This window comes from Diorhabda carinulata, chromosome 9 (assembly GCF_026250575.1).
Source record: "Diorhabda carinulata isolate Delta chromosome 9, icDioCari1.1, whole genome shotgun sequence".
NCBI classification, from domain to species: domain Eukaryota; kingdom Metazoa; phylum Arthropoda; class Insecta; order Coleoptera; family Chrysomelidae; genus Diorhabda; species Diorhabda carinulata.
Window position 1 is genome coordinate 3,233,731 of NC_079468.1, and position 11,614 is coordinate 3,245,344.

The window sequence follows — 11,614 nt, forward strand, 5'->3', positions numbered from 1 at the left end:
AGCACTCTGGTGTACAATACCAGTGTACAAAGTTCAAGTAAAAAAAAACAAGCTAATAACTGATAGTTAACACGACAGATGATGTCATTAAAATTAATACTGACATATATTTGAATTTTTATTTGGATATTGTGAATATTTCTTCGACTAATAATGACCAAGACTCTTGTTACAAATAATAAAATGCAATATGGCAAAATTCTAGAAGAGTGCAAAAACGGAAATTTCGAAATAACCTTTGATTATATTACTGAAAACTTGGAAGGACAGTTGGATAGCAAAAAAGCTCTGAACATTTTAATTGCCTGTTGCAACGCCTGTGTTTATTGTAAAGAAACTATATCGGAAGATTATCTACTTAGAATATTGAAAATTCTGTCTCCGATTCTAATAAAATTAAAAGAAACTGATATTGTTAGTTACGTTCAGTCACTGTATCACTTTATCAAATTCTTCATTCATAAGGTAATTTCTTTCTATTTCTATTTGTGGTTACTTATAGCAATTATCAATTAAATTTTTTGTTTCTTAGGGTCAGTTAGAATATGTTATAACCATAGAAGATATTGCACAACTACCAACAAAAAATTTATCAAAAAAACTAATAAATACATATAATAACATCGCAAGATTATTACACAATGTAGTAGCAAAGTCTGTAGTAGAAGATAATATTTGTAATGAAATATTATTTAAAATTAGCAGACTTATGCTAAGGATAAGCATACAATTAGGGGATTCTTCAGAAATAGCAAATTTATCTTTGAGTTGTTTCAAACATTTTTGTATCAAGTTATCAGTTGAATACCAAATTGATTATTATAAAGAAATTCTCGATTTACTTGCACAACATCGGATAGGACTAAAAACGAAAGACATTGAAAGAATTGTAATAAATCTCACTTCTCACTTATTACATAGTATTATAAATACATATGATTTTGAAAAAGGATTGAAATTTCTAAATGAAGTAAACTCCAAATTGATAAATGTCTTAAATAGTGAAAAATGTCAACAATTTCAACAAGGACTGCAGATATGTTTTATTTTTCCTTGTCGGGTATTAAAAGATAAATTTTCAGAAATTAATAAATGTATGGAATGTATGGAAAAAATTGATCAAATGGATTTTGAGTTTAAGAAAGATTTTGTTTCAAATTTGAGTAAAATGTTACAAATTTTGAAGGAATATTACACAAATATTAACCCTAAAGAATGGGTATCATTTTCTGAAGATGTGCAATTGCTATTTTTTAAATGCATAGTAAAAGTCGATTCATTCTTGCATATTCCGGAAATCGAAGGGGGAAATGTGTATTTTTCTAACGCTAACGTGATGTTTTCTCTGATTAAAAATGCGAATAAAAATATCAGTGGAAGTTTGAAATACCATCAGGAATGCGTTAATTTAATAAAAATATATTTAAAATTTATAAACGACAATAAGAATACTAAGAATTGGCCTAAATATTGGAACAACTTGGCAGCGGAAATTTACAACATTGGCATACATTTAGTACAACAAGATTGTAATGAAACAGCAAAATATTATTTTTGTCTCATAATCAACAATTTCATAAAATCAGAAGATAGAAAAACTACAATAGTTTTAAAATACAATATTCTAAAATCAGTTTGTGCATTATTAATACAAATATATGCCAAAGATGGTGAAAAATGTTTGGGGTTCATTTCCTTGGGAACAATATTATGCCCTGAAAGTAGAGATTCCTTCATGACGAATTGGATAACAACAAAGTATAATCTTAAAGAAAAAGCTCAAAAATTAAATTTGGTTACAGCTTTAGATGTTTTAGAAAAAGAAATACCGGCATTAAAATTAGATGTATCAGAAAAACAGTTTTTATTGTGTCTAGAATTGGATAATTATAAGAAAAAATGGAAAAGCAAAGTTCCTATTGTATCAGTTATAAAAGAATTAAGAAAAATATCCGACAACGATTACGTAGCGAATGTTATTGTAAACATGTTTGCTGATATAGAGTTGCCGCATAACGAAGAGTTGTCTAATATAGTAGCAGATGTCTTGAATAAGCACAAAAATGATAATACAAACGTTACCTCACAAATTAATTTAGCGATATTATATTATACACATTATAGATATTGCAATAAAAAAATTATTGCTAAAAATGCTGAAGATATGGAGAATACAGCATCGGTTGTTCCTATGGAAAATGAACCAGATCTTAATGACCCCAAAGATGCCTGTGATGTAACATCTTCATACGAGAGTTTGCACGTCGAGGTTTATAGAGAAAATTTGAAAAATATCGAAAAGTCTTTATCTATTTTTACCACAACAGTGCCATTATTAAAAACTGATAAAATTGAATATTTTCCTCTTAATAAATTGTACAATATCTTAGTTAGACTATCTTCTGAATTCAAGTTATTGTGTTACAAATTGAAAGCAGTTCAAGCACTTGAAGCTGCTTTAAAAATTGCTCAACTACAAAACGATAGCTCAAATATTATAAAAGCAATCGGGCTTATTTTAGAGCATGTAGACGAAAGTACTGAGGAATTGCTCAAAATGGCAGACGATCTCATTGAAAACGGATCTTTCTCAGAAATAGATCATGTAGAAATATGTATTACGTATTATATTAATAAAAGCAAACATTTATTGTACAACGATTTTGAAGAATCTTACAGGGTATTTAAAAAAGCCGAAAATTTATTAGAGCAAGTTAAAGATAAAAATTGTTCAAACACATTAAGAAGTCGACTGTTTCTTTTGAATTCTCAATTTAGTAAGCTGCCTTGTAATATTGGAATAGAAACACACAAAAAGAGTATTCTCATGAATGCGTATTTGGCCACGGAAATTATGTATGAAGAATATAGAAATAACACTGTAGGTGAGTGAATTTTATTATATAGTAGTTAGTTTCACCTGTATAGAAAAATTGATAATTTTAAGTTCAAATTTGGATAGATGGTGCAATGTATTGATTAGGTTGAGCCCCGATGAGGTCCATAGACCCACAACTGCACTTTCCTCACAGTCTAGAGCGGCCTTATGGACTGCAATACGTATTTTATTCCAAACCTTCTCCACGGCCCTAGGGACTGTAAATATGTTTTACAGTTTGGTTGGACCGTTCTGGGTCCTTGAAACATTACTCATGATTCAACTCCATTGTGAAACAAAAAATTTTACATTCCAATTTTTTTTTGTTTTCTTAGACATAATTCAAACAATATTTGAATAAAATTTTTAATTTGAGCTACCTTTACATCACCTGTACCTATTTTTGGTGAATTTTGTTTTTAAGGGTATAAAAAAATAACAAATTATTGATACAATCACAATTGTTTATGATTTTCACTGGACTCTACACCATCTCTTCCCACCTAGGACTTAGTACATCAGGCATGGTGGTTTTAAGGTCTCTAAACCATGTAGAAATGATATTTCTTGACTGTCTCCTGATAATTTAGTGAGAACTTAATTAGCACCTCATTTTTGTACACTTTATATAAAAGCATAAATCATCGTTCAAAGGATAAGGAATTTTGTTTTTGTTTTTCCATACTACAAGTATGTGTACCTTCGAATAAATGAGATGAAAAGATTTATTTCGTATGAAAAGCATAAAAAATTATGTCTTGTACGTTCATAGGACCGCACTGGGCGCTGGGGAAGATAAACTTTCCCAGGGCACAAAGCGGGCCTATGGACTGCGCACAAAAACATAATTTTTTATGCTTTTCATACGAAATAAATCTTATTATGATTTCTCCTTTGATAAACACCCCATATGGAGTGTAAAAACTAAAAAAACTTTTTTAGGGCCTGGGGAAATTTCTTCAATTTTGGTTGGGGTTAAACGTATTAAAATCCAGACCTGTTATCTTAGTATTTAGATTAAGGAATAGAGGGCGCGTCAGTAGTCCGAGTATGACATTGCACGTAATAAAACAAATATTATTGCCTGAAAAACTTGTAAAGTCATTACATTATAATGTGTATAACGTTCTAAACAAGAGTCTTATTAGAATACACGACAGTTGGTTTGGCGACGATAGTAGATACGAACTAGAATTATGAATATTTGCAGCATCCATTCAAGGTCAAAGTTAATGTTGCGTTAGGTTAGGATTGAAACAAAAGTAAAAATAATTAGCGTGTTCTGCTTGTTACGAATCCGTCGTCAAAAAAATATCGCTTCCTTTTGTTGACAAGATATTTTTAAAAAAACTTGTTTGTGCTGGGTAAAAATTGATTCATTTTTTTCTCACATCGATCATTATTTTTTCAATTAGAGGGCACCAAATGATATAATAGTTTATTGCTGTCAACACGTCGTTGCTGCGCATGCTCAGTGCACCGCCGGTTGCATATCTACACGACTTCCCTCGCTCGCCACAGCCCATTCTGTGGACCCAGTTTCGATTTCCAGCAAGTCAACTTTTTATTACATATTAATATTGTTTGGAAGAATAATTAGTTTGATATAATACTTCTCAGGGGAAGACTACGATTTCCGTGGCGCCGCGATTTAACAGCTTAATTAGGCCAAAATAAATTGAAAAAGAAGAATGAAATTTTTTGATATTTCGCTTCGTTTTCGAGATATCGATACTTAAAGTTGTAATCAAACGTTACTCGTTTCAAATGAATATTTTATCACTTAAAATTCAATATGAATCTTGTAATTCAATAAAAAAAAGATTTTTTATTTGATTTTTATATTATTTTTATATTAATTAATTCTAAAAAAACTAGTTTTGAGCAAAATATTGTATACATCAATCATAATTTTTTCACCTTAATCATAATACTGTAAAAAATTATTAGGTTGCAGCTGTTGCAGTATTAAATCAAACTAATTATTCTTCCAATCAATATTAATAAAAAAAAAGAATTTTGAGATTTTTTTAAAAGTCTTAATTCGTTAAAAAAGGACAGAAATATATATTTTGACATTTTCGTCACCTACAACCACCTACCAGGACCTAACTCCCTTATTATAACCTGGAAACCAAGGGGTATTTACCACTAGGGGATAGGGTGGTTATTCGTTCCTCGTGGTCTCAACCTGCCTACTCCACGTAACGAATCACCCCTTTTGTTTGGTTGATTCCAACGCCTTAATCAAGAACTCTGTGGACAGTAACACACTCACTGCTGGTTTTGAACTAACTGGGGAACTAGTCACCTGGACCTTGTGGCTATCGTCCCTTGTGTTCCCTTTGGGGACGTTTCTCTATTTCGATAGCTTCTCGAATAATCCTGAACGGAGCGGAGTGAATCGATAGTTTTGGTTCTATTGAAATCGATTGTGTGTCCGGTATGGAAACGATGTTGGGCAAGGGTGGAGGAAATATCGGAATCAGTAACAGACAAGTGCTCCTTGGCTCTGACGAAAATACGTCGATTTGTCTGGCCAATATAGCAACGGGGGCAATCTGAGCAGGGGATTTCATACATTTCATGGTGTTAATTGGATGTTTTGTCTTTAACGGATGTGTCTAATTGGGTTTGAAGATTTCGCAAATTTTGTCTATTACATCTTTGATGTAAGGAAGGGACACCCTCAGTTGATCTTTCAAACCAGTAGAGGAGTTGGAGAAGAAAATTTGTTCCGAATCAATGTTTGTTTCAAAAAATTGATTTCAGATGGTCTACTGGATTCGTTAGTCAACTAGTGAATCAATGACAGAGTTGAGCCGGATGATGATGGGATTGAGCGTTGAGGAAACGTTGGGTTTGCGATAGACGGAGTGAGAGAAAGTCTTCCATGGGGCCGAATGACCGAAGTGTCATATCAATATATGGATAGTTTCTCTAAGTGGATGCTTTTCCGACTAAGGAAGACACAATGGCAACGATTTCTTTATCCTCCGAGGTTCCAGCTCGGTTCTGCGCATTCTCAAGCATGCGTAGTATAGATAAAGTGTCTCGAACGACAGAGGAAATGAATATTGTCGGCACCGTAACTAGGGACGTTATTTCCCATATCAAATGTCCATATAGGAGTATTACATATATGTCGTAGCCAATAACTTGGTCGGAGAGGAGAGGAGGATAGTGATTTATTTTCAAAACGGTTCATGAAAATGTTGCCAGTAGAAATTTCCTTAAATTATGAAGTAGATGTTGGACAAACAATGTAATCTGGGGCGATGTGGTGACTAGTGTCTAAGATAGATGCATTATTCGGACGTATGTAAGGTTATTTAGTTTAATGAATAAGGACAAAACGTACAGAATTGCAGTGTCGGAAAGACCTAACCTTAAAATGAATAACTTGCGCAAACTTTCAAATTCAAATAGTATTTCAAAAGTCAACTGTCAAACATGAATCAGTGTTACCAACCACTGTCACGGTGTAATTTGCTTAATGTATATTTTAGTAGATACAAGGTGAAACAGAGAAAATAGTATAAAACACTCGCAACAAAAGGCAATTCCAGCATTACTTGTATTTTAATCCTTTTATATTTTCCCAGGCTTTTATTAGTAAATTTTCCATTAGTCCTTCACGTTTTCTAAATTTCAAAAGTCTGGAACTTCATATCGTGTATAACTTAACCTAACACAAAGTTGTCGATATTTTTTAATTAACAATTTTTTTATTAGGCGATCCTTACACAGTATCCTTATTGATTGAAGCCAATAAGGAGCTGGTTAATCTGTATCATCGTTGGAAGTGTCCGAAAGAAGTACGAGTATACGCCAAAGAAATCCTACTTCTAACACAAAAATTGGTCCTACCATTACAAACCGTTTCTTATTTGACGTATCTCGCACACGCCGATCTTCTGTCGAATTATCGAGAAGATTGTCAAGTTAAAGTGAAAGATATCGGTGCCATTTTAGGTTGTAGAAACAAAGAAATCGGTCAAGCTGCTAAATATGTAACACATTCACCATCGTCGCCTTCTTTTACGGTACCATCGTTTCGAATTCCGAACCATATATCCCATGAAAATAAGTGTGATTGTTATTACTGCGTGTGTTACGAATATCAAATTTTCGCTTTGGAAAACGCCAGACTCAGTGCCTTATTTAACGTTAAAGAACGTAATACGAACCTCGCTCAAGAATTTTTTCAAAGTGCCTTGAATTTATACGATTCTTATATAGCAAAGTATTTGAAAAGTAACCAAGTCGTACCTGATTTTATGCCAACTTACGGATACATTTTGTTGAATTATAGCAGTCATTTGTGGAGGACTAATCGCAAGAGTGAAGCTAGGGACTTTAATAAAACGTTATTGACACTTTTGGAACCGAAGAAACTACAAAACGTCGATTTATATAACGAGGCTCTGTTACAAAAATTGAGCTACACGACCGATAATATAGTACCCGCACCTGTTTGCGAACTGCAACTCGAAATGGACCAATTACAAATTTCCGACGATAAAGCAACACCGAAAACCCCGGAAAATAACAGAAGCGAAGTTTCGGTTTTAATTGAAAAACCTACTTATACGTCAGTGGAAAAAAACAAAATGAAAAAATTTCCAGTATTAACCTTTTCCCCGAGCGATTTAGCCAAAGAGAACGCGAACGTGGAACCGATCATTAAAATTTATTCTCGAAGTTCTGTTAGAAAAACGAAAACTAAAACCACCTCGCAAACACCGGTACCGACTTTTCCGGAAAATTCGACCTCCGGTACCGTTACAGAAAGTGTTTTGAGAACGCGTACGAAATTGCTGACGGAAAAATTAAAGCAATCAAGTAAAAAAACCGAACCGTCTACTAGTGGAAACCAAATTAAAAAAGCGGGAGAAAAATGTAGTACTGCGAGAAAGAATTTATTAAAAGAATTATCGGCACCTGAAAGTACTACCGCAAACGGTGCTATTAGAAGATCTACTAGAACTAGAAAGTAGTTTTATACACACTTTCCATGTGTTATTTAAAAGTTTTATCTTTTGAGAATTGATCAGTGACATTCTTTTTCAAATAGGCTTTACGTTCAATGATATTTGAGCCCCTAGGCCCGCAACTAAATTTACCCCACAGCCCAAAGCGGTTCTATGGACCGCGCCACTTATTTTATTTCAAACCTTTCTCACGACCGTATTTAAACGTGTGTTACAGTTTGGTTTGACCATTCTGGGTCCTTCCAACATTAATCTATTTGATTTTTTTTTTTCATTTTGTTCGGCTCTCATCTTTTCATATTTTTTTTTGTTTTCAACATAATTCAAATCTTTGAACCAAGTTTTTAATTTGTGCTACCTTTACATTACCTCGATTTTATTTCAAATAAATTTTTCCTTGGATCCACACCCCACGTGAAGTGTACAAATACAAAAAAATTTTTGGACCCCAGGGGAATGTTGATTAATTTTGGTTGGGACTCGACGTGATTTTTTCATCCCAAATTTTCTTTTTCCATACTGCAAGTAGGGTGTACCTTCATTTCGATTGAAAAGCGTGAAAAATGAGCCGATTTGAACCTTGGGGAAAGTTTTAAAGGTAAACATTTTCGGGCCCAGAAGAAAGTTAATCAATTTTGGTTTGGGCTCAACGTCTCCTACATATTTTCGAATATTTTGTCTTCTATCAAATTTTCTATTTCTTCTTCATATTAGTTTTTAGTTGCTTCCTAGTTTGTCGCCTTGTAGCCTCCGATAGCAGTTGTTTTGTTTTAAATGTACCATTGAAATTTCTACTTTTTCATTCATATTTAATTTTCTTAAAATCCCGCAATTACCATTTTCTGGTTCAGGTGATTTATTCGCTTTTTGCCCTGCTTTCCATCAATACAGCTTATAAAAACCACAGTTTTATAATTTTTTTGTTCTATTGTGTTCCTAATACATGTTATCATAGAGTTGGTCTTACTAGTGCATTTGGAAGTTATGATTTCAGCCATTTTGAACCTCTTCGATTGTATAATCATTATTCATTCATATTTCCCATGCTTTGTCAGGTAAATTTCATCACAGAACTCTGGTTATGCAGTTTTTCATCTTTGTTCTGTTATGTTCCTGAAGTTGGAAGTACTAACAGAACCAAAATACCAGTTATCATAGAGTTGGTCTTTCTAGTGCATTTGGAAGTTATTATTTCAGCCATTTTGATGTTCTTCAACTGTATAATCATTATTCATTCATATTTCCCATTCTTTGTCAAGTAAATTTCACTACAGAACTCTGGTTATGCAGTTTTTCATCTTTGTTCTATTATGTTCCTGATGTTGGAAGTACTGGCAGAACCAAAATACTACTTATCCCATGGTTGATGCTACAATTGCATTTGGAAGTTCATGTTTTAGTCATTTTAGTCTCCTTCAATTTTATAATCATTATTTATTCATATTTCCCATGCTTTGTTAGGTAAATTTCATCACAGAACTCTGGTTATGCAGTTTTTTATCTTTGTTCTGTTATGTTCCTGATGTTGAAGTAAATTTTAACAAAGAATTCTGATTCCAAAGTGTTTCACCTTGATGTTGAAGGTACTGCCATTTTGTTGGCCTTTTTCAACTGTATAATCATCTCTATTCATGGTTCACAGGCTTCACAAGATTAATTTCCTATAAACTATAACACAGAGATCTGGATCCACAGTTTCCCATCTTTTTTAATGGTATTGTATTCCTGACTTTGAAAGTACTGGTAGAATTAACTGACCAATTGTGACTAATGTGTTTGGAAGTTCTTGTTTTGTTTATTTTGTTAGTCTTTTTCCATCGTATAGTAAATATTTATTCACGGTTCCTTTACTTGCAGAGGTAGATTGTCATATAAATTTCAATAGAGTATTCTCTGGGTTCTAAGGGATTATTTGCTTCATCGTTATGCTGATAGACGCATTTTCTTTTGGTGTTCATAATAAAACATAATTTTTTACCCTTTTATGTGCCATTATATTCCTAATTTCCAATGTTGAATAACTGGATTGTATATAATTATTTATTTGCGATTTCCATGCTTTGGAATTGGAGTCCGTTTTCTTACTTTCATCTCAGCATTTTCATTTTTCCTTCTGTGCTATTGGATACTTATTCAGTTTTTTCTTTCTTTGAAAGCATTGGCAGATCTAAAAGACTATTTATTACATTTGGAACTTCTTGTTTGGTTATTTTGTTGGTTTTCTTTTGCTGTATGTTAATTGTTTATTCATGGTTTTGATTTTTTTCCAACTAAATGTATTTTGATGCTGACACCTAGTGGCGTTATCATTTTCTTCATATTTCACATAATTTTTACTTTTCTTTGTATTTTATCAGAAACTGGTTGTTTTTTTCTTTGAAAGCAGTGGTAGAAGCAAAAGACCACTTGTCGGATACTTAACATTAATTATTTCTTATACAACATATTATTTTGGCCCTTTGGTTGTTTTTTTCTCAATTATGTAATAAAAAAGATTGAATATTCTCAGGAACCTAATAGTTTTGAGAGTCTCCTAGTCATTTTTATTAATTTTTCAACCTAACTATATGTTTTCATATTTTTCTTCCAAAATAATTCAGAATTTCTGACAATTTTCTTTGTTTTATATAAGATTTGGTGCTGGTAAGCAGTTCTCTTAGCTATCAGAACCATCAATCTTCTCAAAGACAAAAATTTTTGTTTGTACGTATTCTATTTTTATTTAAAAGAATTAAAAGAAAACTACCTAATTTTAATTATATTTTTGATATTTAGAAATATTTATATTGTTCTGTGTTGTATAGATTATATAGCTGTAAAAATTTTGAATAAATAATTTTTTTAAATCGTATTTTTATTTCCTTAACCCCATTGAATTCCGAAAGATTACAAATACGATCTATTAGAAACTCCTTCAATGCGTTTATCCCAATGCATACGTACCAATTTTTTATAAAATTAAACATGTTTACAAAAGTTTTAAGCCTTTTAATAAAAAAAAGAGTATCCAACAATTTCCATATTAGTACATAACATCCTGTAATAAATATTTCATCTACTCTTTTTTTACTTCATTTCATTGGCGCCACTTGTATTAAAAATAGGTAAACGTGTATTTTCAGCGAATTTAGAGACATTTGTAATGATACGATATAATCACACAATATTCCATGTAACACTTCAAATTCGTCTTGAAAAATAGTATCATCACGAGTAATTCCAGATTAATAATTAATCATAGATTAGGAAACAAGATAAATAGATCATTGGAAATAATTTATTAAATTTGATTAATTAATATGTATGTTTGTTTATAACTATTCATATGAAAAAAAAACGTAAAAACTTTTACAGGTTATAAATGACCGATATTTTACGCAGTTGCCACGTCGTAATTTTTTTCCAGGTGACATGAAATAATTATATATGTTTACTTCAGTTAAATTCAATAGAATATAATAGCAAAAATTTTAACGGTACTTTCTTTTGAATTGTTGTAGAAATAATATATCTTAAACTGTAATTAACTAATATAATTATTCAAAAACCACAAAATGGGGAAATTTTCACACTATTGCCTGATTTTGACAGTAAATCCTACAACATTGGATACTGGTACCGATGCTGCCAACATTTAAAATGTAATTTCGCTTAAAACATGAGCAATAATTTCATTTTCACTTAGGAAATTAAGATTTTATTTAATGGCTGCAATTATTATTACTAACTTATCAAAAAAAAT

General features: G+C 31.9%; 1 protein-coding gene across 1 annotated transcript; it reads left to right on the forward strand.

Annotated features, from left to right (window-relative positions):
- Positions 1–21: 21 nt before the first annotated feature.
- Positions 22–10,718, forward strand: LOC130898119 (uncharacterized). Its single transcript, XM_057807178.1, has 3 exons — positions 22–465; positions 533–2,885; positions 6,614–10,718. Exons 1-3 carry the CDS (start codon positions 154–156, stop codon positions 7,876–7,878), a joined length of 3,930 nt encoding a protein of 1,309 aa, XP_057663161.1. The 5' UTR covers positions 22–153; the 3' UTR covers positions 7,879–10,718.
- Positions 10,719–11,614: the final 896 nt, after the last annotated feature.

Coding starts and splice junctions, on each gene's coding strand:
- LOC130898119 (XM_057807178.1), top strand. CDS start 154: ATGACCAAGACTCTTGTTACAAATAATAAAATGCAATATGGCAAAATT. Junction 466..532: donor TCAAATTCTTCATTCATAAG/GTAATTTCTTTC, acceptor TTTGTTTCTTAG/GGTCAGTTAGAATATGTTAT. Junction 2,886..6,613: donor ATATAGAAATAACACTGTAG/GTGAGTGAATTT, acceptor TTTTTTTATTAG/GCGATCCTTACACAGTATCC.